The sequence below is a fragment of the Leuciscus leuciscus genome (genome assembly GCF_965113295.1).
Source record: "Leuciscus leuciscus genome assembly, chromosome: 7".
NCBI classification, from domain to species: Eukaryota; Metazoa; Chordata; class Actinopteri; order Cypriniformes; family Leuciscidae; genus Leuciscus; species Leuciscus leuciscus.
The window spans coordinates 4,443,047-4,469,763 of NC_138731.1; the positions used below are offsets into that span (position 1 = coordinate 4,443,047).

At 40.8% G+C, this 26,717-nt stretch overlaps 2 protein-coding genes across 6 annotated transcripts in view; one reads left to right on the forward strand and one right to left on the reverse strand.

The window, feature by feature from the left end:
- Positions 1 to 22,459, forward strand: part of LOC309503372 (uncharacterized protein) — a 149,730-nt gene extending 127,271 nt beyond the window's left edge. For 2 of the 4 annotated variants that reach the window (XM_082176174.1, XM_082176177.1), the window contains exons 1-2: positions 14,837 to 15,813; positions 16,199 to 22,459. In XM_082176174.1, coding sequence (XP_082032300.1) covers positions 18,347 to 19,906 — 1,560 coding nt within the window. In that variant the 5' untranslated portion in view covers positions 14,837 to 15,813; positions 16,199 to 18,346 and the 3' untranslated portion in view covers positions 19,907 to 22,459. Of the gene's footprint in view, positions 1 to 14,836 lie in introns of those variants that run through there. The other 2 variants (XM_082176176.1, XM_082176175.1) reach the window with 2 other exon arrangements.
- On the reverse strand, positions 1,808 to 24,808 carry LOC309503382 (bactericidal permeability-increasing protein-like). 2 transcript variants are annotated; one of them, XM_082176192.1, is made up of 16 exons: positions 24,659 to 24,808; positions 22,467 to 22,576; positions 14,717 to 14,828; positions 14,368 to 14,496; positions 10,137 to 10,289; positions 9,968 to 10,031; positions 9,797 to 9,857; positions 9,355 to 9,446; positions 8,377 to 8,553; positions 8,139 to 8,198; positions 7,722 to 7,889; positions 4,116 to 4,180; positions 2,594 to 2,636; positions 2,436 to 2,499; positions 2,217 to 2,293; positions 1,808 to 2,100 (listed from the first exon to the last, which is right to left on the reverse strand). In XM_082176192.1, the coding sequence occupies exons 2-16, from the start codon at positions 22,561 to 22,563 to the stop codon at positions 2,050 to 2,052; spliced, it is 1,413 nt and encodes a 470-aa protein (XP_082032318.1). In that variant the 5' UTR covers positions 22,564 to 22,576; positions 24,659 to 24,808; the 3' UTR covers positions 1,808 to 2,049. The 2 variants fall into 2 exon arrangements, with proteins under 2 accessions (XP_082032318.1, XP_082032319.1); XM_082176193.1 differs by having other exon boundaries at positions 22,467 to 22,573; positions 24,659 to 24,794.
- Between the last annotated feature and the right edge of the window lie 1,909 nt (positions 24,809 to 26,717).

A 26,717-nucleotide genomic window follows, 5' to 3' on the forward strand; every position in this document is an offset into this window, starting at 1 on the left:
TGAATTGTATATGTATGTTGAAAGGTTCATTTGAAGTTCATAACCACCATTATGCTGATTAGTGTGTCATTCAGTTGAGCTTTTGACCCTTGACTTTTTTGCATGATTTCTTCTGGCTGCCGTAACTATGTTTATCAGGCACATTTACTATAGTTAAGAAAATGTTGATATTGGCTACTGATAATATGTGGTCTGATTCACTGATCTCACTGAGTGTCTAATCTCTGATTGTAAAGATGATGTGTTATTAACTTTACATTATTTCTGACAGAACCCTGATAAACTACAGCATGAGGTCCAGCAACTATCCACTGTAGACAATAGATGTATATTGTGTCTGATGCAAAACATCTCTGATGTGAACGGTGTAGATATGGTATCAGACAGATATTCCACTGGGGATAATGAATGTTTGACAGGTGTTATCATCAGAAGTTGAGTCAGCTGTGAGGTTGTGAAGGAACTCTATGAAAAGTTGTGTGGTTTGTTCTTTTTCAGACACATTTGAGGAACCTGTCGGACTGTGTGATTCGCAACATCACCATCAGAAGGTTATTGATGCACTACAAACCGTTGAGATATAAATAACCATGTGTAACATTGATCTACTGATGAATGAGTGCCCTTTTTGAAGCCATTGTCAGTGCAATATATATATACATATTTTATTCAAATTTTATATGGATAATTTTGCATGTTTGAATTTGTTGACAGTCTTTAGAGAGCAGTGTTTCTGAGAGAGAGGGTGAGGTTGAATGGATGTGGATGGTCAAAATTACTAGAATTACTTGCAGCATTCTTACATTTCTGTGTTTCATGAGACTACAGCTTGTGGAACTCCCTAAACCAAGGACTTTCCTTCTTGATGCTACAGTCTCACCCTCAGGACATGCTGGCACTTCTATTGAGATGGTCGTCGAAAGACAGCTGGAGAAAGGGCCAGAAGCAGAGTATGCTCACTCAAATGTCCTGCAAAAGTCATGCTTGGGAAGGTGGTTTGGGTCGATCAGTTTGTTGTTCTGTCATTATCAGACTCAAACTTATATACCATAATTAGCATGAGCAGTATTTGAGCACCTCTGGACTCTAAGTTTATGGTAAGGGATGTTACATTTCCGAAACACGCTCTAAGCAGGAGACCAATGACAACAGACTGGAGCCGGCTGACCAATGAGAGCAGACTGGGCTTTTTGGAAGGCGGGTTTTTTAAGAAACCGAAACTTAAAGTGAAAACAGGTACTGCAACAATGTATATTGCAAGAAAATTTTGTTTTGTGAACATTAAATCATGTAAATGTATTCTAGTAGACCCCTGAACAAAATGATGACCCTCTAAATGAGCATTTACACTCCCACAAGGCACCTTGAATACCAAGGACTGCCCTTTGGCCTGTCCAACACGCCGGCTCTCTTCCAGGCTCTTGTTAAAACAGAGGTGTCCAGTTCTGCTTTTGGAGGGCCACTTTCGCTGACTCACCTTAAAGGTAGGCCTACCTGCGTGCTGACGTCATCTCACGCTTTGTTAGGGGGCGCACCCGTGATGTGCTTCACTCATGGGAAATACACATTAGCGTTGTTCTTTATATATATATATATTCTTTATAATATTATATATATATAGCGCCTTGGTCATATCCAAAAGGCTTCAAAACCTTTAATGGTGTAGTGAAATAACATGAATGTTGGATTGCTTATGATTATATATTTTTTAATAAGCTTTCACACAAACTCTAGCTCATAGCTAAAAGACGCCAGCCTTCCATGCAAACCAGATTATTTACGCAAATTAACTCCAATGAAGGAACTATGTTTTTCTTTTGTTTTTTTTTGTTTTTTTTACTGTAAACTGTAGAAAATAGCCTGTAGAGTATTTTGCATGGATGGGTGGCAAAAAAGTTTGTACATATTATTATGTGGAAAAATAACATGGTCATATTTGATCAACTTGTATATATGGACATTTGAAGTAATGATTATATAATTCTTACACTGAAAACAATTCTGCAGTTGTACAGTTATTAGTTATTTTGTGCAGGTCATGTGTGGAGCTCAGAGGCCCGTCAGGGAGTCCTGGACATCAGTAAAAATGGCCACAAAGCCCTGAAAAAGCCACAAACAAATTCAGACTGTATCACTCAGCAATATCAAACGAAAATCCAAACCCCATACATTTCAGAATACAAACATTCAATAGTTTAACATTTAATAGTACTCACATTTTTTATAAGCAATTGAGAATTGATCAAACTAAAGCCTTTCAGTGTGGGTAAGGGAAAACCAGCCTTCAGGGCCGCTAAAATGCAAAGTGGAAAAAGGCGTTAATTATCAGTTCCCAGACTTTCTAAAAAACAATTTTGCAAAGTCTATAGTTTTCAGAAGTTGCTTTTTTGGTTGCAAGTTTGTAATAAATGCAATATCATTAAGAGATTTTTTACCATCTAGTTTTGGAAGTACAAACATCTTCACTGCCATCACTGCCATTTGCTCGAGTGTGTCAGTCTGTACATTGAATGATTAGACAAAGATAAAACATCTTATAATGCTGATCTACCAAAGTGAATATTTGACATGAATCATCACTGTCTGGTCTCACCTTAAAATCACCAATCTCAGATGATCCGAGAGTCAGCGTTAAACTTGATGCAGCATTCAGGGCAAAAGATGATGTTTTTTAGATATCTTGGGCTTACTTAAAGGATTCATGCATTAAGAAATCAAATTTTGACATATAAGAGGTCATTTTGCTACAAAACCATAGTGTAAGTTTGAGCTTTTGCTGAAAGCAAGCTGTCAAAGCTCATGGACTCATTTTGTAGAATAGAATAGAATCGTGCATTTATATAGCCCTTTCACATGTACGACTGTACACCCAAAGCGCTTTCACAATCATATCAGGGGATCTCTCCTCAACCACCACCAGTGTGCAGCATCCACTTGGATGATGCGACGGCAGCCACAGTACAACGGCGAATTTTGTACTTTATTATGTAATAGAGATGAATACATCAGTGCAAGACTGCTGATCAACGCAGATTATTTAATAATGGCAGCTGTAATAGTCATCATGCTGAATTTAATTAAATGTCTAGCATTCTAATCGAGAGAAAAAAATAGAAATAAGGGTTATTCAGTTACCATGTTAAAATATACTGCATCATTCATAGCATTGATGATATCATATATATATATATATATATATATATATATATATATATATATATATATATATATCGTGTGTGTGTGTGTGTGTGTGTGTGTATATATATATATATAGAGAGAGAGAGAGAGAGAGATTAAAAAAATTACTACACTTGCGATGGAAACGCATCATCACAGTCTGCGTAAAGGGTCCGTTGTGTAATACTTATTTCATATGCAAAGATGCAGTGGGCATTAAAAAATAGGGTAGAAAATGGCCAATTGTTTCTAAAATATAAGTGTGTTTGATACTAGTAACATTATAAGTGGACATCAGGGAACTTAATAAAAAAACAAAAAACAAACAAACTGGGTAACGCTTTAGATTACAGCCCGGAAAGTACTGTACGTGTTTTTATTGTACTTATCCTGTAACTACATTAAACGAGAGAATATTTACCCAGTATTTAAGCAAAAGTTGAAATAGGTTTAGTTTTACTTGCCTTGAAACACAGAAGCCAAAACTTAATCAGTGCACTTTTGCTATCAAAACACTATGTACCCTGTAATTTTAAAAAGCCTTTACGTGTTAGTACACTATTATAACAAAAACCTACGCAGTATGTACTTAATAAATTGCTCCCAAATATAAGGTTGTTGTACATAATAGAAGAATAAGTGCCCCTTAGTACTAAAATAATTACAGTAGAAATAATTTGTTAATTTTCCAGGTTGTTACCCCTTTATTCCCCAAACTTTACATATTGTTCCCCTATACCTACACTTACGTACTTTATAGAGACGTTAATTACAGAAAGGTACGTTGTAAATTTGTTTTACTTACACAGTACTTTCCTTTTCGGGCTGTAATCTAAAGCGTTACCAAAAACTGCAATGCATGATTGAAATGAAAACACAACTAAAAATGAAGCTCATTTGACTGCGTCTTTAACTGGACAAATATCAGTGAAACTCACTTTTTCATTTGGAAAGCTCCAGTCAGGTTTTGGTCAATCCGAGCACTTCCACTGAAGCTGCCGTCCTGCAGGTGGAGTGAGAGAAGAACACTGAAGTTCATTCTAAGCTGAATTGCTGTTTCCTTTTTGATTAATTGAAAAATTTGGTGAACACATGGTTCTGTATCACTGTTTGCAGTTTCGACTTTACAGCTTATAGAAGGTCTTGCCGTGGTTAGAGGATTCAGGGCCCCCTGAAAAAATATTGATGTGGGCCCCCACCACCCTCCACCAATATCATATACTGTACAATATATGAGCATGGAGGCCCACATGTAACTTAATAGGATTTTCTTAGGATAATAGGATAACAAAGCAGATAACAAATAAATGTAAATAAAGGTTTTTACTGAACATCAGCAAAAGCAAAATACACAAATATAACATTAAATATAAAAGCCAATAAATAGCAAACACTAAAACAAATTTTCCTTCAGTAATGAACATTGAAATAACTATGAAAATTATACGAATCATTATTATAAGTATATCGGTTTGCTTGATCTTTAACCTTTGATGACCTTACACGTCACTTCACCTAGAATGAACCAAAATCCCATTGTCGGACATTTTTATTGGGAAAGTCGCTTATGATGTCTTTGAAGCCCAGCTGTCTGCTTAGCTGGCTTTCAATTGAAAGTCAGGCAAGGCTATTAAACCTCTCTTGAGTTTGGGTAGACCTGAGATAGTTTTTTGACAAGTTTCAACTTGCTGAAAGCCCTTTCTGCACCAGAAACAGAGACAGGTAGAGTGCAGAAGATGCGCACTGCAACGCACACTTCTCCAGAAATGCTCTGGAGCTGCATCATGTTGACTGAATTCAGCAGGTCGAGAGGAGACTGACTGACTGGCATTATACACAGACTTAAGATGCCTCACTTCATTCTCAAAGCCTGCTGTAAGATCCTCTGTATATTTGCTCACTAATGAGTGGCAAGCTGGGTGAATCTGATCTTCTTCTAAGTCTTTTAACTTTAAGATTGCAGAAAACTCTTCATATATATTTGCAGTGGTTTGGAAGCGGGTATCCAAGGCAGAGATTATACTATCCAATGCGACAAGGAACACATTGTTCCGAAACCAAATTTGTTCTGTCTCCTGTTGGTTTGCATCCTCTGAACTCTGACTCTCATCTCCAAACTTCTTTCTCCTTCTCTTGTGGCGGACTGGAAACCCTCTGGGCACATCCATAGCTTCTGCAATGAGGGAGGCTTCTGCAAAAAGATTATCCCATGAGTTTCGCAAAACTCCCATCTCTTCTTTCAGTGCCTGTATGTTGTACTTCCAACTTCCATTGAAATTTTCCCTGATTGTAGAATTAGGTTTCTGTCTTCAATGGACTGCAGGATTTTCTTCCATACAGTGAGAAGAACTGTAGCTTTGGAAGACATGAAGTACTGTTTTAGACCACTGGCCTCTGACCTAGCTTCATTTGTTAAACTGCACTTAGCACAGATGGTGTCCAGAGCTTCTATAATTGATGGCAAGTGGTTTGCAACAGGTTTAACTGCAGCTATGCGTGCACTCCTGGTCTCTGACAAGCGTTGAAGGGAGCAACCAGTCTCACTTTTAAGGATTGCCCATCGCTCTGGACTTGCACTAAAGAGATTGTATAAGCGGTTCAAACAGCCAAAAAATGTGGACACCTCAGGACATGACTCTGCTGCTTGTACACCAACAAGATTCAGAGAGTGTGTGGCACAGGGTGAATATGTGTCAAGAGGGTTTATTTTCTTCATTTCAGCCTGAACCCCTTTCACTTTGCCGGACATATTTGCCCCATTGTCAAATCTGTGTCCCCTGCAATCTGAAATATCAATGCAATGCTCCTCCAAAGTCTTCAATATCATTTCTGATATTTCCCGGCCAGTCTTACCATGCAAAGCCTTGAAGTGTAAAAAACACTCAATTATCTCCCACTGATCACTCTCTTTCTCTCTCTTTGCTACATATCTTACCAGAATCACATTCTGCTCCATATGAGAAATGTCAGGAGTTGCATCACAGATCACAGAATAATAAATTGCATGCTCTCTTTCCTTCAATATTTCTTTCGAGACCTTTTCTCCACAGATCTCAATGAATTCAATTTGTGATTCTGGGCTAAGGTAATGTGTCATTCTTGCCCCTGTCCTCCTCTCTGACACTTTTTGCAAATGATCACTGAGCAGAGGATCATAGAATATTTCAGATTTTTGAGGTTATCCTGTGAAAAGAGCATGCATGGCACACAATATAATGAATCCACGCTTGGACTGTACGTCACCCAGTCTCTCTTCTGTTTTTCTCGCCCATTTGCTGACTTACTAAACTGGAGATACTCTGGAAATTTCTTTCTTTCTGAATCTTTGGGCATAATAGCTTTCAGGTCTGTCTGACTGGCAGTGGCTAGCTTTCTAACGATCACCTCACGCTCGCGATCTGTGAACCTCTCTGGCCATAATCCTGGATCAGCTGTCAAAAAATCTCCTCCACTCTCGCCTTCATTTCTCCCTGCGCTTGCTGAGATTGGGCTGTCTGTGACGGTGTCCTGACTGGCGCTACTTTCAGCTTCTTCACTTTGACCTTCACTAACTGATGTTGGCCTACTTTCATGCATTTGCTGGGTTGAAGAACCTGGCTCTGTAGACAACATTTTGACCACGTAATCATTCGGTGGATTGTGGTGCGCACCGATAATGAAGAGTGACAGAACTCGGCAGGCTGTAGACGGCAATTTTCTTATTCCCAGCGAAATAACATTACAACCTGTCTTTAAGCACGTCTTGATCGACTGTGATACAACAACTCTCCTGGCCTCCCTCTCCTTCTTTTCATGGCGTTTCTAGTACCCTGATTTATGTTTTCTTTTCCCCCGATCGTTAACTTCAGGCACTGCCACTTCAACTCTTTTATTGGGTCCATCTGATGTTTGTCACTGACTGAATAATTAATAAATACTTTAGATCAGACTAAACCATTTTTAGGGAGGTAAGAGAAGCAGATATTTGGGAAAAATATTTAACCAAATTGCATGTTTTTGTGGTTTTCATTTAAATCTCAGGCATTCAACTAATATACATATTTACATTTACATTTACATTTATTCATTTAGCTGACGCTTTTATCCAGAGCGACTTACAATTGCTATATATGTCAGAGGTCGCACGCCTCTGGAGCAACTAGGGGTTAAGTGTCTTGCTCAGGGACACATTGGTGTCTCAAAGTGGATTCGAACCCGGGTCTCTCACACCAAAGGCATGTGTCTTATCCACTGCGCCACCACCACCACCCCCACCCCCACCCCCACCCCCACCCCCACCACCACCCCCACCCCCACCCCCACCCCCCATATTAGAATTATTCATACAACAGGGGCCTATATAGTATAACTCCTGGATTTTGTGGGGCCCCTGGGCAGCAAATTGTCACCACCTTTCACCCCACTAGTGATGGCCCTGGTCTTGCCAACATGTTTTGTGCAATTTTGATATTAGCCTTTTCCTGTTAAAGTGTGAGATAAGCTCCTCTTCCCTTTTTTATACAATGTTTTTGTGCATAATTTGTGTATCCAAACACGAAACTCACCACATCCAGTCTGAAGAGAGGCACCAGCGTACCATCAGGTTTAACAGCGGAGAACTTTGCTGCAGCCGGCACATGAATGTCTATCACCCCTGAACTGAAGGAGAATAGTGGCGTCTCGCTGGCGTATAACAGCACCTGCATCTCCATGTTGGGATACAATGTGCGTAGCTGAACAAATAATTTTTAAACAGAGCACATTATTCATCTTGATAACAACTTGATTTTACTTGAAAACTATAGAACATGGAACAGACACATTTTAGACATGTAAATACACATGAGATTCATGACTGGTGTTACATCAGTATATGCAAACGTAGTCATATTCTCTAGTTATTTACTGGTTGACATTAAACATAAGATATTTTATAAATTATTTTTTTCCCTTACAAAGTCACGACCTGTACATACACTGACCTGTGGAACGAAGGCACCAAACTGACTGGTGTTCAGATGGATTGGAGAAATCTTTGGTATCTACATTAAATGAGAAGAATGAGCTAAATATAGCTAAATTTATATTTTAAATCTATAAGAGGGCATGATTCCTTGTAAGTCTATAATGAGTGTAAGATACAAAACTCTTCCAACACAAATGCTGTATAGTTTCATTCATTGGAGATGGTAAAAGTATTTTTTTTTTGTACTTCCTCACCATATCATCTGTGATGTTGATTTGAAGAGCCCCAGAGCTGAGGAATGCATACGCTGCTGAATTCACTAAGAACTCAGAGGCAGCCACTGAAAGCATGTAGTTTTCTGCATACGGCACGTCAAACACGCTTGCAGAGAAAGGCGGTTCAGACGGAGAACTGCGGCTGTAAAACTCACCCTGTCACAGGAACAACAACCAAACGTCATTGGCAGGTTACGGTAAAAATTCCAAAGCGAATAAACACTGTTTACAAATTGAGAAATCTATTCGAATTCTAAATATATTCAGAAAGAAACCTAATAATAGTTGGGGCTCAGGGATGGTTGGACAGCTCAGAGAAGCCAATCCTGCTCCTGGAGAGTTTAGCTCAACACTCATGCCTGGAAGTCTCTAGTGATTCTGCAGACCTTGATCAGCTGGAAAGTGGCCCTCCATGAGCAGGATTGGACACCCCTGTTGTAACTGTATGCATTTAATTTATGGCAATAAAATGTTAAGCTGGGCAAACACTGTGCAATTTTCGTCTGAATCTGAGCCGATTCCTGAGTTGTATGACTCTTTTTTTGAGTCTGGCCGAACTTCAGCTTTGTCGTGCAGTGTACAGCGGGAAACGAGAGGCGATTAACCTCTTCCGACCGGCAATCAGATGCTCGGGTTAATTACTGATGTTAGAACTTTTGGTCTCCTCTTGTGAGGGTTTCGCACAGTTGAAGCAGAGCTACCAAAGATTGCCCTAAACTCAGTGCCTTTTCCCTTCACTGCGCCTGCTTGAAAACAGAAGTTAAACCATGGCGACACAAAATGGATATTTTAAGTCTCAGCTCCACTAGCGGACTGTATCTCGTGAGCTTTGGCTTTACATCTAATGCGATTTACTCGTACAGTGAGAGTTGGTATTTAACAAAAGAAATAGCTGAGATCGCACAGTGTATGCCTGGCTTTAATCAGTATTATAAATGCTGAATTAAAAATCCTTACCTTAATATCTAACTCAAAGCTTTGTTCTGTCACAGCCGGGGAGGATGTGAGAGGGATGCTCAGAGATATATACTGACCCACAGGTATGTTAACTAGAAAGTAGAAGAAGTCATTTGAGCGTGATTACTGTAGTCATCTAATGAAGAGGAATGTAATGCATGCTGTAGTTTTCTAAGTAGTTTTCCAAGGATTTTGTATTTACAATCACGTCAACAACATTAATGTCATTAAGTAGCAATAGCTCAATAATACGGCTGAAATAACCCACAGTAGGGTGAATCTCACAAACATGTTTACAGCAAAAAGAAAATTAGGCCTTTTAAATTATTTTTTAATAACAATTAATCAAATTTTTTCGTAATGCATAATATGTCTTCTTTTAACTATAAATCTATGTGATCTATATATAATATATCATATTCAGACATTTTTGTGCCAGTACCAGGTATTTCCTGGAGAGTTGTCTCTAATCCAATTATTGCTTGTTGAATTGCCGGGCAAATCTAAAAAAAATAAAATAATAATAATGACAATGACAATACAAGACATAATGAGAAATATCACCAGCAGCAGATAATAGTGTTGGCTAATTTGTTTTGATAAAATGACAAACCTTCTCACGTATCATTTCTGATATTTGTCCACTGAAAGCACTTATAAATGGCTTGAAAAAAATGCTGTAGAATAGAAATGCTCTATTAGTGGTAGTCATAAGAGATATTCACAATTGTTGCATGTATCTTCATGTATCATCAGTCTTTTTATGCTTTGTTAATACTTACCTAGCTCCTCCATGGAACTGAATATTCACATCTCCTACATTAGCACTACACTGAACAGTGGTGATGGAGAGACGGCCAGCATCATCCGCTAACTGCAGGAGGGTGTAGATGTGGATATTGTACACAGCCAGATCAAATGAGCCGCCATCATGGCTGCAATCATAGAACAAAAGACAATCATATTACATATCTTATAAACAATTAACTCCTTTACATTACAAACGTCTTATTTAAAACATTTTACTTTGATATGCTTAACTTGCCAGCTATCTTAAGGGATCTTTCCCATTCCTCTTTGGCAAATTACTCCAGCTCTTCCAAATTACATGACTTTCTAGCATGGACCTTAAGCTTGAGCACCCGCCATAGATTTTTAATGGGATTTAGATCTGGGCTTTCAGGGGCCACTTGTCCCTCAACAACATTTGGACCAACTTGGATGTGCTTTGGGTTGTTGTCTTGCTGGAAGACCCAGTGTTGATCAAATTTGGCCGTTTTGCCTGTTGATCTTTTTTTTTTTTTTTTGCAATAAAATGCAATTATTTACGAATATAGCAACGTATTGTTACGAAACTTGGTATGTGTCATCGCAACCATGCCCTGAAGGACCCTGAGAAGCTTGGGGTCAGTGCATTACAAAAGTATTACTTTTTGCTGTAACGCAGTAATATAACACATTTCTGATAAAATATTGGTAATATTACACACATTACAATCTCAGTAATCAGAGGTGTCAATAACGAAGTACAAATACTTCGTTACATTACTTAAGTAGAAATTTTGGGTATCTATACTTTACTGGAGTAATTATTTTTCAGACGACTTTTTACTTCTACTCCTTAGCCTTTTCCGGGTCCAAGCGCTCCTCTCGTCCAGAAATAACAATGGTGGAACCTGTACATTTATTTACGATCACGTCCTTCTTAGTGAGGCACCCTTGGCGGTCAAAAAGGGTTTAAATTCCTTTAACACCAACAGAATGGTTAGTGTAGCTCATCACTCAGGTGGCATAATTAAGGGTAGAGTCCAGGCATCAATGAAAAAGAAGATTTACGAGGTTGAAGTGAGTTAGCTCGGGACACGGGACACTCACTGCGGCATTGTAAAAACACTCAATAATAACCAAAACACTAGCGAAAGCGGTAGGTAGGTAGAGAGGACCTGGACTTTGGACCCGGAAAGAGTATTATTGGAGAGTGGTTACGTCACGACTTAACAACCGAATAGGGTCAAAATATCCCCACAAAGATGTCAATATCCGAAATCCTTGTCCTTTTGGGGATTTTTTTCTTCTTCAGAAAACAGCTTATAAATCAGACTTTTGTTTTTTGAAAATGTAAAAATGCAGACAGTTTTCTGTGATAGGTAAGGTTAGTCTTATGGGGGGTAGAATACACAGTTTGTTTGTACAGTATACAAATCATTATGCCTATGGAAAGTCCCCATAAAACATGAAAAAATAACATTGCTTGGTCTGTTGAAGACTGGTCTTGTTGAAATGAGAGGCCTGTTGATCAAATCTTCCCAGTCTCATCAGCTGGACTGAAAGAAGTTTCAGTGCTCTTAGGAAACTGAAAACATGGCTCAGAGGTCACAAGTGACACTTGACAGTATTGCTGTGTGTCGTGTCCAACAGGCCAAACTAGACAGTATTGATGTGAAACATTATGCCAACAGTTCATTTCTGTTAAATGATTAGTTCACTTAGTTAAAAATGAAAATTCTGTCATCATTTACTCACTCTCGAGTTGTTTCAAACCAGTTTCTTTCTTCTGCTGAACACAAAAGAAGATATTTTGAAGAATGTCGATAACCAGACAGTTGATGGTAGCCATTGACTTCCATAGTATTTTTTTTTCCTACTATGGAAGTCAATGGGGTCCATCCACTGTCTGGTTATCGACATTCTTCAAAATATCTTCTTTTGTGTTCAGCAGAAGAAATAAATTCATACAGGATTGAAACAGTTTGAGGGTGAGTAAATGATTTTCAGTTTTGGGGTGAACTATATCACTTTAATGAAAGATGCAGACATGTGTTTGGCCTCTTCAAAAAACAAGGAACAAGACAGTATTGCACTATTGCATTGCACTATGAGCGGAGTAAAGTTAAGTCTCTGTTAAACTGCCACCATGTCTTTATTAGTTATTTGTAACATTACAGAATTAATTAATTTACGTATTGTTAAGGTCAATATAGACTAAAAACCTTAATACATTATCCTATTCATTTCCTGATTCCTCCGCTTATTTAGCTTATTTATTTAGAAAATTAATTTTCTATGGGCATATATATGGCTGAAACAGGTAGCCTAGTGCATCATCCCAAATTTTTCAACATCAACATTTTAATATAATTATAGTCAAATATGGCCTTTAGAAAAATGTGTTTTTTTGAGGAGCTGGGGTAGTGCACTATATAGGCCCCTGTGGCGCGGCCTAAGCTTTTGTCCTTAATGGCATTTTTTTCCTTACATTACTTTTACTTTTATACTTTAAGTAGTTTTGAAACTAGTACTTTTATACTTTTACTTGAGTAAAAAGCTTGAGTTGATACTTCAACTTCTACAGAAGTCTTTTTAAACCCTAGTATCTATACTTCTACTTGAGTAATGAATGTGAATACTTTTGACACCTCTGTCAGTAATACACATTACAACAACGCATTTTAACCCAAAATAATATATATTTTTAAGAATTTACCAACACCGCGAGACATTCCAGCACCAGAGGAAATTATCTGCGGGTAAAGTAGTGTCTATTTCCTGTTGCTGGAATGTGATGGTTGAGATGGCGGCAGTGACGGATTCTACATTTGTGAGATGGACATACTCCCATTATTTTCAATTTGTCAGAGAAAAGGACAAGAACATAATAGTCAAGGACAATCTATATGTGACATCGAGAAATAGCATAAGTAACTTGTAGAAACACCTGGACCAGTGCCACGCTAACACTAAGTTAATCGAAAGACCTTTCCCTTGTCCATGAAAAATGCTGTTTTTCTCTGCTCACTTCTTGATGACGGCGCTCCTCTCAGCACAAGTTTGGTATCGTTGTAAAGCACAGCATTTCGACTCTGTGAATATTTATAGTCATTTCTCAATAGCATGAGTCTGAACCAATGAAATGTGATTTTCAAACTAATATGCTTATGTAAACAAAAGGATCTTACTCCTGCTGACTGACAGCGCGCAATCCTGATATACTGTACATAGAATTAGTCTTGGCGAGTATTCACGCAAACATTATCTGTTATGTCTTAGTGATGTTTGGTTAACTGTTGGGGAAAACATTTGATGTGTAACATTATCAACAACACATCTGTGTGTACAGTAGGTCGGACGGTCTGTTTCAGTAATGTTAATCAAACAATTGTGGTATCATGGAAAAAAGTTGAATATTTTTTTTTTTCCTATAGATATTGGTTTTGACTGGGTGTTTTTACCAGGGATTTTAAGTTATGGTTGCTGGGTGATTTTGTTTTGAAACCTTCAGAAAACCCGATGTTTCTCAAAATGGACTTTGCTGACTCTATCAACTTCAAACAGGTGTAGCTCAGTAATTATTTGTCTGATTCCAACAAATCATACATCATTTTGAAGTTTTTTGTGAAAATAACAATAACAATTATAATTTTTTTGCTCATTCTGACTCATTTTGCCAGCACGGGTCTCATATGTTGGTTATATGTCTATTCAGAATGACTAATGAGCAGCAACCTTTTTATTTTGGGAATGTCATATATGCCCATTTGCCAAAATGGTTGTTACGTGGAAAAGGGTTAATACACAGGATGACTGTACATTATCTTTTCATTACATGTTCGACTTGTTTTAACTGGTTTGCTCATCTTGGATAAAAGCTGTTTGCTAGAGTGTGGGAACTGTTTTTCTTTGTGGAAGCTATTAGTTTACTACAAGTGAAATAATATATTTTTTTTTTTCTACTCAAATCAGTAGTTCTTGCCCAATTCTTTACTTATAAGTCAAATAGCTGTGAAATAAGTGGGATATAAATAAACCAACGGTTATTACCACTTTACGTCGGGTTCTTGATCACCCTTGTTGGGGTTTATTTGACTTATGTCTGTGTGCATGGTCCTTCTGATGAACTAAGTTCATGAGATTGTGTAGTAAGGTTTATAGAAAATGTTATTTATTTTCAAGATCACGTCAGGTGAAACTGATTTGATTGCTGTCCCCTTCCCCATGATTCACTGGTACACTTACATTATGCCAAACTGTGTTGCCCAGTTGCCGGTGATGGCTAGTGTGAGTTGACTGACTTCCACAGATACACCAGTTCCCTCTACAAACACCAGTGACGGGTCTGGCATGCTGCACTCCACAACCCGCATGCTAGAAAGACAAAAACATACCGATTCACCATTTATGGAATATATTCATGTAGACGCAGTCATATTTTCTAAGTTAAAATAACTGTTTATTACATGTGATGAATATAAGAACTACTGACTGAATTTCATTTATTTGTGTTTGAATAAATGCATTTAGTATCTGTGAAAATTAAGAACATTTTAATTAGTTAATTTGGTTTGATTGTTTGTTAACAACTGACTTTGATAAGACATAATATACAGTGCCGATCTTGATGTCCACCCCACCCCGGACCTCTGGGATTTCAGTACTCTTCAGTTTGCTTTGTATTTGGACAGACAACATCTGAGACACTGAACACATGCACATAAACAGATACAGAAACACATTTCACCTCTTTAGCATCCTCATGATTAAAATATACAAGATTGTATTTTGAAGGGTTATTCACCACTGGCAGTGTGAGTTTTTAATAAATCTTGGCTAACTAATAAACAGCCAATATCCTAATAATATGCATGCTAATAAGCAACTAGTTAATAGTGAGATTTGGACCCTAAACTAATGTGTTACCATATATGTATCAAGAAAATTGCTGAAGGTACCCTTTAAGTACTCAAACAAAATAATTAAAACATAAAATATTTGTGGATTTATATTACATTCTGTCATGTCTCTTTCAATAAATACCCATTAAGCAAGGGAATGATAGATGCTATTAAATGCCTATTAGGGGACTTTATTTCCACTTACCAAAAATTGTCTTCACTTTTATTTAAAATAAATGCCTCTCTGAATATGATGATATGATATTTGATGGGAAAAGGGAGAACAATGGGATTGGAAAAAGGTTGATTCAAACTCTGGATGGTCGCATCAAAAGCTATATCAAGTATTCTTAAAGGCACAGTATGTAAGTTTCACAGAGAGCCAAGGAGCGGAGCAAGGCCGGTGGAGTGGGTTACTGAGAGACACCTGTGACACACACCGGTCTCGAGTCCCACGGAGGAGCTCCGGAAGGATATAAGGAGGAATGACGACAGTAAAGGCACAAGAGAGGACCAGGACATTTTACGTTGGTGTTTTTCTTAGGGCTATCAAGAGATTACATTTTTTTTATCTAATTAATTACACAATGTGGTGATTAATTAATCACAAGTTAATTAAATGATACTTTAAATAAAAAAGCTAAAACTGCCAGTAGATGGCGGTAAATATCTAAATGAGTAGGTCATTGAGTCATTCATTCATTCGATTCATTCAAACAGCTTATTAATTCAGGAATTAAGTAAATGGCTCTCTTTAAGAATGTGCCATTGAATCATTAGTTCATAGACCGTCTTTCGGATGAGACGTAAAACCAAGGTCCTGACTCTCTGTGGTCATTAAAAATCCCATGGCATTTCTCGTAAAGAGTAGGGGTGTAACCCCGGTGTCCTGGCCACATTCCACCCATTGGCCCTTACCAATCATGGCCTCCTAATAATCCCCTTACATTGAATTGGCTCTATCACTCTCTCTCCTCTCTCCACCTATAGCTGGTGTGTGGTGAGCGCACTGGCGCCGTTGTACTGTGGCTGCCGTCGCATCATCCAAGTGGATGCTGCACACTGGTGGTGGTTGAGGAGAGATCCCCTGATATGATTGTAAAGCGCTTTGGGTGTACAGTAGTACATATGAAAGCGCTATATAAATGCCTCATTCATTCATTCATTCATAGAAGTTCTGCTCTGGCATCATAGGTAAAATTTTCATTGACAAAATTGTGTGATGTTGATTAACTATGTCATATAGCCTACGATATAAATATGAGACAAAAAATCATACAGGGGCATTTTTGCCCTGATATCTTGAATGTTAAGAGCAACTAACTGTTTTCTATAGGATCGATCACACAGTTTGTTGTTACCATGTTCATCACCAATAAACTGTATGAAATGTAAGATGAACTACGTAAGTCTGATCTGGGGCAGGAGGGTGTGTTAAATGCATTAATAAGTTTAACACGTTAATTTTTCCCATAACTAATAAATTAAATGAACACATTAAATCAACAGCCCTAGTTTTTGCCTATCTGTTATAATTAATTTTAAAACATTGTATGGTGGAGAAAATGCTTTTCCCTTTCGTGGTCACTACGAGTTACGTCAGTGACGACGAAATGGGGTTTCGCATAGAAAGCCTATCACCTTCGAGATTTAGAAAACAAGCTAATGGCAATGGAAATGCCTTGGGTCTGCGGGTTTTGCATGCGTATCTCCACCCCACCTCGTGGGAATATAAGGAAGTACGCTGGCATAGCGCAGTATGTTTTCGCTTTGGAGCCAAGAGAATCTCTTCACTCCACAAGCCAAATCCTGAGTTTCCTTCCTCTTTCTCTACATCTCTTCGAGACAAGCGACTCTCCGGTGGTGGTCAGACGGCGATTTCAGCGAGTTCATATTGCCTGCTGATCTGTGCAGTGATCTGCCAGTGAGTGTGTTCTCTCTGACCGCTTCAACATCCGTGGAGTTTTCCTCTCACAAAAAGAGCTTGCATGCGGCACTTCTGACGGCATGCCTTGCCCGTGCACTTCTGGTTGCGGTCGGACTGTTTCTGACTCTGATGGGCACAATCGCTGCCTTGCGTGTTTGGGCATTGATCACGCTAAGGCAGCGTTTGTGGATGAGTCATGTTCTCACTGTGGGAACATGACCATCGCAACATTACGGTCAAGACTCAATGATCTCTCTAAACGAGGGAGAGTCCCCTCATCCACATCCCGATCTATGGTCTTCTCTGGAGGTCGTACTTCGGCTGGTGGCCAGGGTGACCTGAGGGTGACGGTGTGGACTGATATGCCGACGATACGTCCTCGGCCCACATCCCCCTCTCAAGTTTTGCAACCCGTGAGCGCTCAGACTGAGCGCGGTGGTCCCTCCTTGGAGGCGCCTCGTGTCTCTTTCGAACGCGCTCCAGATGATGATGCCATGTCCATCACAGCATCACAAGGTGGGCAAGAGTCCTCGGGAAGTGATGATTCGGCTGTGCTGCCGCCTTCGGGCGTGCCAGCATTGCCCAAGTCAGATCCCGAGCTGACGGCCATGCTTTCCCGGGCCGCCACGAACATTGGGTTAGAGTGGAACCCTCTGCCCTGTCCTCAGCGCTCGCGGTTGGATGATTGGTTTTTGTGTGCGGCCCCTGATCAACTTCAGCGTCCAACCCCAATACCTTTCTTCCCGGATGTGCATGAGGAGGTCTCGAGATCCTTGAAGGCACCACCGTCTTCCCGCGATCACTCAACGGCCTTCTCCGCTTTTCCACCCCTCGACGGGACCGCTGCCAAGGGGTACACTGGGGTTCCCCCGGTTGAACGTTCTGTTGCGATGCAACTGTGTCCTCAGAGCGCTACTTCTCGGGGTGACCCTAAGCACCCATCCAAAGCCTGTAGGTTTTCGTTTACTCTGGCGGCGAAGTCCTACAGAGCCGCGGGACAGGCATGCACCTCACTGCATGCCATGGCCATTCTGCAGGTCTACCAAGCCCAGATGCTCAAAGATATGCACAAGGGTAGGACTGACCCAGGGCTCTTCGATGAGCTGCGTGCCGCCACTGACCTTGCTCTCCGGGCGACTAAAGTGACCGCACGCTCCCTAGGCCAGGTGATGGCCACCAACATGGTCCAGGAGATACATCTGTGGCTGAACCTGGCCGATATACGGGATGCAGAGCGGACCCGGTTCCTCGACAACCCCATATCCCAGGCCGGCGGCGCGGTTGAGTACTTCGCCCAACAGTTCTCAACCGTTCAGAAGCAGACTGAGGCCATCAAACACATTCTACTAACCCTAACCCTTTTGTTCTCCACTCCCCGCTGCTCACCCGCACCCTAATGTGGTTAAAGAAAGAACTGACACCCCCATCCCTGAGCACACAGAGTTCTCGGACGATAGTGAGCGCCGCCCACGGGTCCCGCCACTATCGTCCCCCTCTGTCACAGAGTTCTCAGATGACAGTGTGCGCCGCCCACGGGCCTCACCACTCTCATCCCCCTCTGTCGCCAGACCCCTGGCAGAGCAGACCCCCGCGGAACGCTGGTCCTTCCCTAGTCTCCTCTATCAGGACGCAGCTAATGACCGTGCCCCCACACCGGGCCGCTATGCCACCCACGTCCGGGCCGGTCATTCCGCCTTGCTGCACCACCAAGGGGACGTCTGTGGTTCGCATAACCCCGCTGGCAGAGTTCTTGGGAGCCTGGCAAGAGGTTCCCAACCTGTCCCGCTGGGTCGCCCGAACCATCAGGCTCGGCTATGCGATTCAGTTCGCACAGTCTCCTCCTCGCTTCAGGGGAGTCCGCTTCACTATGGTCGGTGGCAATGCCCCTATCATGAGAGCGGAGGTTGCCACCCTACTGGCGAAGGGTGCGATCGAGACTGTCCCTCCAGCCGAAATGAGGTCCGGGTTCTACAGCCCCTACTTCATTGTCCCAAAGAAATCCGGTGGGTTACAGCCAATCCTGGACCTGCGCGTCTTGAACCGCTCCCTTCACAGGTTACCGTTCAAGATGCTCACGACCAAATGCATTTTCAAAGTGTGCGGCCACAGGATTGATTTGCAGCGATCCTCTACGGGAACACGGGGTTCACATCCTGAACTATCTCGACGACTGGCTGATCCTAGCTCACTCTCGAGACCAGGTTTGCGAACACAGGGACCTAGTGCTCCGGCACCTAGCTCGTCTGGGCCTTCGGGTCAACTGGGAGAAGAGCAAACTTTGCCCCGTGCAGAGGATCTCTTTTCTCGGTATGGAAATCGACTCGGTCGGCATGTGCGCGCAGCTTACGAGCGAGTACGCGCAGTCACTGCTGACTTGCCTCCATCAATTCGAGGGAAAGAGTGCAGTTCCACTGAAACTATTTCAGAGGCTCCTGGGGCATATGGCATCCGCAGCCGCAGCAACGCCGCTCGGATTGCTTCATATGAGACCGCTTCAGCACTGGCTTCGCGATCAAGTCCCGAGGTGGGCATGGCAACACGGCACGCTCCGAGTACCAGTGACTCCGGCTTGGCGTCAGACCTTCACCCCGTGGACAAACCTCAGCTTTCTACGGGCCGGAGTGCCCTTAGAACGAGTTTCCAGGCATGTTGTTGTATCGACAGATGCCTCCACCACGGGCTGGGGCGCCATGTGCAGTGGACATTTTGCCACGGGCTCCTGGACAGGACCCCAGCGCCTTTGGCATGTCAATTGCCTCGAGTTGCTAGTTGTACTTCTCGCCCTGCAGCGCTTCCATGCGTTGCTCAAGGGTCAGCACGTACTAGTCCGATCAGACAATACTGCGACAGTAGCGTACATCAACTGACAAGGTGGTCTACGCTCCCGCTGTATGTCGCAACTCGCCCGCCACCTCCTCCTATGGAGTCAGAAGCATTTATATTCCGGGAGACCTGAACTGTGCAGCCGACGAGCTCTCACGGCTTCGGCCTCTCCCCGGAGAATGGAGACTCCATCCCCGGTCGGTTCAGCTGATTTGGGATCAGTTCGGGGACGCGCAGGTAGACCTGTTTGGTAGACCCACGACTCGTCCCACTGCGACCTGTTCTATTCCCTGACTGAGGGCACGCTCGGCACAGATGCACTGGTGCACAGCTGGCCGCAGGGTCTACGCAAGTATGCGTTTCCCCCAGTGAGCCTTCTTGCACAGACCCTGTGCAAGATCAGGGAGGACGAGGAGCAGGTCATTTTGGTTGCGCCACACTGGCCCACCCGGACATGGTTCTCCGAACTTGTACTCCTCACGACACCACCTCCCTGGTCAATTCCCCTGAGGAAGGACCTTCTTTCTCAGGGACGGGGCACCCTATGGCACCCTCGTCCCGATCTTTGGAACCTCCACGTGTGGCTCCTAGACGGGACGAGGCAGGTTTGAGTACCCTACCACCAGCGGTGGTGGCTACCATCACTTCTGCTAGAGCATCGCCCACGAGACATGCCTATGCGTTGAAGTGGAACCTCTTTGTAAACTGGTGTTCTTCTCACCGAGAAGACCCCCGTAGATGCCCGATCAGTGTCGTGCTTTCCTTCCTGCAAGATGGGTTGGAGCGAAGGCTGTCTCCCTCCACCCTGAAACTGTATGTTGCGGCGTTCGCCGCACATCACGACGCAGTTGATGGTAAGTCCGTTGGAAAGCACAACCTGATCATCAGGTTCCTGAGAGGAGCGAGGAGACTAAATCCTCCTCGCCCTCCTCTCGTTCCCTCTTGGGACCTCTCAGTGGTACTAACTGCCCTGCAGAGTGCTCCCTTTGAGCCTCTGCAATCAGTGGAGCTTAAGTTCCTGTCAATGAAGACAGTGCTCCTGGTTGCACTGGCCTCTATTAAGAGGGTAGGGGACCTGCAGGCATTCTCCGTTGACGAATCGTGCCTGGAATTCGGGCTGGCTAATTCTCATGTGATCCTGAGACCCCAGCCTGGATATGTGCCCAAGGTTCCCACCACACCCTTTCGAGACCAGGTGGTGAACCTGCAAGCGCTGACCCAGCCTTAGCACTGCTCTGTCCAGTAAATCTCCGTGCTTACGTAGACAGAACGCAGTGTTTCAGGACCTCACACCAGCTCTTTGTCTGTTATGGTGGGAAGCTGAAGGGAAAGGCTCTCTCTAAGCAAAGGTTGTCTCACTGGATAGTGGACGCCATTGCTTTGGCATACCAGCAGCAAGGTCGACCGTGCCCCCTTGGTGTGACGGCCCACTCCATCCGGAGTGTGGCCTCCTCTTGGGCTCTAGCGCATGGCGCCTCGCTAACAGACATCTGCAGAGCTGCAGGCTGGGCGACACCTAACACATTCGCGAGATTCTACAATCTCTGAGTGGAGCCAGTTTCTTCTCATGTACTCACTTCTGATTGCATATTTCCACTGAGATATGCTTCCCAGTGTAGCCTACCTTGGTATTCCTGTGTTAAGTAGGAGTCCTTTGTGCGTGCCAGTCTCACGACAGGGAGCTCAGACTTACGCAGGGCACTGGAAGACAGCCGAGAGGTGGCGTGATTAGACTGGGAACCCCATTTCGTCGTCACTGACGTAACTCGTAGTGACCACGAAAGGGAACTTCTCGGTTACGTATGTAACCCTCGTTCCAAGTAGGGAACGGAGACGTTACGTCTCCCTGCCAATTCCGCTGTACCGCTGGAATACCACTGTACCGCTGTACCGCTGAGTTCAGTCTCAGCTCTTCAGCGAGAAAACATACTGCGCTATGCCAGCGTACTTCCTTATATACCCACGAGGTGGGGTGGAGTTATGCATGCAAAACCCGCAGACCCAAGGCATTTCCATTGCCATTGGCTCGTTTTCTAAATCTTGAAGGTGATAGGCTTTCTATGCGAAACCCCATTTCGTCGTCACTGACGTAACGTCTCTGTTCCCTACTCAGGGTTTTTACTGTTACTACAAATAAAGCTATTTCTGATAATGCTATGTTTGCATTTGACAAAATAGTTTTTTTTCTGATTTCTTAATAAAACAAGAGATTCAAACAATAAGACTAACAGTGTTGAGCTATACAACAATGATTTATCTGGATTTAAACGGGAACATTTGGGATAATGCAAGCACACAAGTCAACAAAATATATAAGATTGTTCTAGTGGTTTTTGGATATAGTAATCCAAAAATATGACATATTGTGCCTTTAAGCCCAGTTTTCAACACTTTTATCACTGCATGTGCCAGTGGCTGGTGTTTATGTCCTACTACTGCCTGCCTAGAAACATTTATGATTAACATTCACAAATGTCATCCTGTTTTGGTGACATGAAATAAGTTTTCCTCTTACAAAAAAAATTGATTTCGGAGGGAAAAGGTTATATATGAAAGGAATCAGTGGATAAATATATAATATTTTAAAGAAAACAACCACTGAGCATTTCCCTGATGGACAGTAGCTATCGTGTCTAACTCACAATAAAGAATGTTGTTAGATTTAATTTCAGATCAATGCAGTGAAAACTTACCATCTCTGAGACCCTTCTCTGACAGAAGAGCTTTTAATGCAGGATAATCTGCATGTGTGTATGTTACTATCATCAGGAAATAAATTACCAGCTGCATCCTTCAACTCCTGCTGTGTAAGACAAAATACATCTCATGAGATTAACCTGTCTTTTAACTTTTGACAAGCATTTACACTGCAAAGCTAAAAAGTATCACATTTGGTACATCAATGTATTATTGCAATTACTGAATGTTTTAGTTAGAATTTTGGAGTTAATTCTCACACACACCGTTTTTTTTTTTTTTGGTCAAGATGAAAATATAATTTAACCAAACATCACATCAATTGTATTATGATAAAAAAAAAAATCTGATGTAATTTTTTTTTAATGCATGCTGTGTATTAAACTCATTGGTGTAGAGTATTCTCTTTTTAATCTTCATTTAAGTGGCTCCAGCAGCAGAAAACAAATCTTAGATGTCTTTAGACTGTATATGTGTTTGACCTTCTCTGCAGCCAAACGCCTCTTTGGGTGATTTGAACCGACACTGCTTTCAGTGGACATTTATTAGAATGTGTGTAAATGGAGCCCTTGACCTTTGTATTGCAAAAAGAGTGTATATTTTATTTTTGCATTCCACAAATTATCTGCTTTAGCAGAAGTTTATATCAAATGTCATTCATGACCCCTCAGTTCAGCTGCATCAGTCACTTCCTTAAATGATAGAGAACTGATACTAAGACCAAAACACATTTAAAAAACTGATACTAAGACCAAAACACATTTGAGGACTCTGCTCAGACACACATATAGCAGTGTTTATGACCACAACTTACAATATTTTTTATCCTAACGCTATAACAATTATTGCCTTTAACACTGCTAATCAATTTTAACCAAGTCAATGCATAGGCATGCATGGCAGGGGATTGATATCTTCATTCTCTGACGATGTGAACAGTAATCTGCATCTTCACTCTCTGGCGATGTGAACAGTAATCTGTGTCTTCACTCTCTGATGATGTGAACAGTAATCTGTATCTTCACTCTCTGACGATGTGAACAGTAATCTGTATCTTCACTCTCTGGTGATGTGAACAGTAATCTGTATCTTCATTCTCTGACGATGTGAACAGTAATCTGTATCTTCACTCTCTGACGATGTGAACAGTAATCTGTATCTTCACTCTCTGACGACGTGAACAGTAATCTGTATCTTCACTCTCTGACGATGTGAACAGTAATCTGTATCTTCACTCTCTGATGATGTGAACAGTAATCTGTATCTTCACTCTCTGGCGATGTGAACAGTAATCTGTATCTTCACTCTCTGACGACGTGAACAGTAATCTGTATCTTCACTCTCTGACGATGTGAACAGTAATCTGTATCTTCACTCTCTGACGATGTGAACAGTAATCTGTATCTTCACTCTCTGGTGATGTGAACAGTAATCTGTATCTTCATTCTCTGGCGATGTGAACAGTAATCTGTATCTTCACTCTCTGGCGATGTGAACAGTAATCTGTGTCTTCACTCTCTGGCGATGTGAACAGTAATCTGTATCTTCACTCTCTGGCGACGTGAACAGTAATCTGTATCTTCACTCTCTGGCGATGTGAACAGTAATCTGTATCTTCACTCTCTGGTGATGTGAACAGTAATCTGTATCTTCATTCTCTGGTGATGTGAACAGTAATCTGTATCTTCTCTCTCTGACGATGTGAACAGTAATCTGTGTCTTCACTCTCTGGCGATGTGAACAGTAATCTGTATCTTCTCTCTCTGACGATGTGAACAGTAATCTGTATCTTCACTCTCTGACGATGTGAACAGTAATCTGTATCTTCACTCTCTGGTGATGTGAACAGTAATCTGTATGCTGAGCTCTGGATGCTTCAGTTTGATCTGTGTATATAAACCCTTCATCCCTCAGAATCTTTTACAGTCTTGCAGCTTTTGAGTTGCACAACAGAGTAGAAAGCAACGATTTCAAATAAAGACAGCACATATATACTCCAGTAACTCCAGACCTTGGCATTCCATTCTACCAGTTGAGCTTCAAAAAGTTTCAAAAAGTTTATGTTTGTTATGTTTATATTTATATCCAACATGAATCCCTTGCAGAAAAAAAAAAGTTTGTATATGAAAAAACATTATTTAATAAACACTTTATTATTCATATTTTATATGAAATTGTAAGAACGTACCTCAAAACATACAGCACAGCCGGGTGTCTGAAGGGAAAGTGAGTGTTTCTGTGTGAGTGTTTCCTCAAAAGCTGCTTCAAAAGAACACCGTTCACAAGGGAGGGGCGCGTGTTCAGTTCCTGCTCTGGGTGTCTTTCAGTGTTGAAGGGTAATTACTAGTGCTTTCAATAATTAAAAATAAAAAAAACACATTTAATCAATCACACATATTTCTATAACTATTTGCCATCTTCCTAAATTTGTAACGAGAATCGTTTAGAAAAATGTTGTCAGCTAAAGAGAAGCTTTAAATGTCTCCCTGCAGCTGGAGACTGAAGTACAGAGAGATTAAAAAAAGAAAAAAAAGAAGAAGAAACGTAAAAAATTATTTTAAAAAAGTCTATGGTTAGTTTTTCCCTTAAATCCTCGTACTAAAATTTACTTTACATCCATGATTTTTTTTTTTTTTTACATGTTTTGTATTTCTGTCCACCAACATTCCAACCAGTTTTGGGTAAGATTATAATTTTTTTAAAAAGTTATAAATTACTAGCAACTAATTGCATCTTCAACAGTGTCCTTTCAAATTAATAATATAAAACTGCATGATTAATTCTTGAATTGTACAAAGTATTTAAACAGAGACGGTTAAATTAAAAACATGCATTTCAACATTAAACGTAATTTTTTTTATGTTAAATCCTTTTTTTGTTTAATAATTGTACTGCTGTCTATACAGTATTCAATGCACTTACATTAGAACTAATTAAATGACAGAACAATTAAGAGTAATCCCTTACTTTACTTTTCAAGGGAAAATTATTTACTTAGTAATGCATTACACCAACACTGATCCCAACCCAAAGCTCCCTGCTGATAAAATGATCATATTGGCATTGGCATTGCCCTGTATTTTACATCAATAAAAACCAGCAGATTAATGACAGGACATGCTATTTTGTGCATCTAAAAGATACAATCTTCAGTGGACTACATGACATTTGCAACGTTTGGTAAATCAAGGCCTAAGTGTAAAATAAGGTAGATGTAAGCTATTGCAATTCAATAGTTACATTCTAGCAATGCTCAACCACATATATTATTCTAACAGCTTTTGCCAACAAGGTTTCCATCTGCAGCCAAGACTAATGGACAAAGAAGGTGAACTCATATCAAAATGTGAAATATTTAGTAAATGTTTGCATAATCTCCTAAAAATTTAATTAAGTGCATATCTATTAAAGATTAGCTTGCCTTCATGCGTGAACTGATTGCTGGTTCTCATGTTGTGTAACAGGTTCTTCCTCAGTCTACCAGAACATGAACCGGCTTCATGGCAGAGAGCCATAGGGGAAATACAGGGACTTTTACAGTGGATGATGGAACCAGTTTCCCACTGTTTAGTTTTTGTTATGAACTGAATTCATGAGTTATCAGTCTGAATTGTGTCTGAGTTATCAGTCTGAATTGAGTGTGGTGAGTCATAATGTAGATCTTAAAGTATGTTGACTGATGGGACATAGTAATAGAGAGCTTTTTAAATGTATTTATGGGGCCTTAACTGCCTATAGGATGTTTAGTCCAGCAATGTTTATGGTGTTAACTTATTCGAGTTACTCAGATGTGCCCGCATTACATTTTAAATGTCTGTTTCTAGTTACCAAATCTGTCTAATATATAGTGCTAAAAATAATATGTTCACTATCTCTCCTCATGAAGCTATTTCAAAGCAAACATACAATGAGTTAAACCATAATAATGGTGTCAATGACAAAAAGGTAAATGATAAATAACTGAAAGTGAAAGAAATACAAATTTACATGAATAAAAAAGGCAGACGGTAAAACAAATAGTAACAGACTAACATTGTTTGTCAAAGGATACAAGTCATAACATGCTTTCATAATATGAGGAAGAAACTCAAACACTGTCAACATGACAAAAATCACAGAGTAAAACATTCACAGTTAATCTACAAAAATATTTTCTACTTTTATTTAATTATTTTTAAAATATACATATAAGGTGCAGTGTTTCTATGTATAGTTCTTTTTTTAATTTTTTTATGTTATTGATATAT

Excerpts from the sequence above, each read along its gene's own strand:
- LOC309503382 (XM_082176192.1), bottom strand. The coding sequence starts at position 22,563 with ATGCAGCTGGTAATTTATTTCCTGATGATAGTAACATACACACATGCA. Across the intron at positions 8,554-9,354 it reads GCTTTGAGTTAGATATTAAG|GGTGAGTTTTACAGCCGCAG; the intron begins GTAAGGATTTTT and ends TTCCTGTGACAG. Across the intron at positions 4,181-7,721 it reads CTCTCTTCAGACTGGATGTG|GACGGCAGCTTCAGTGGAAG; the intron begins GTGAGTTTCGTG and ends CTCCACCTGCAG.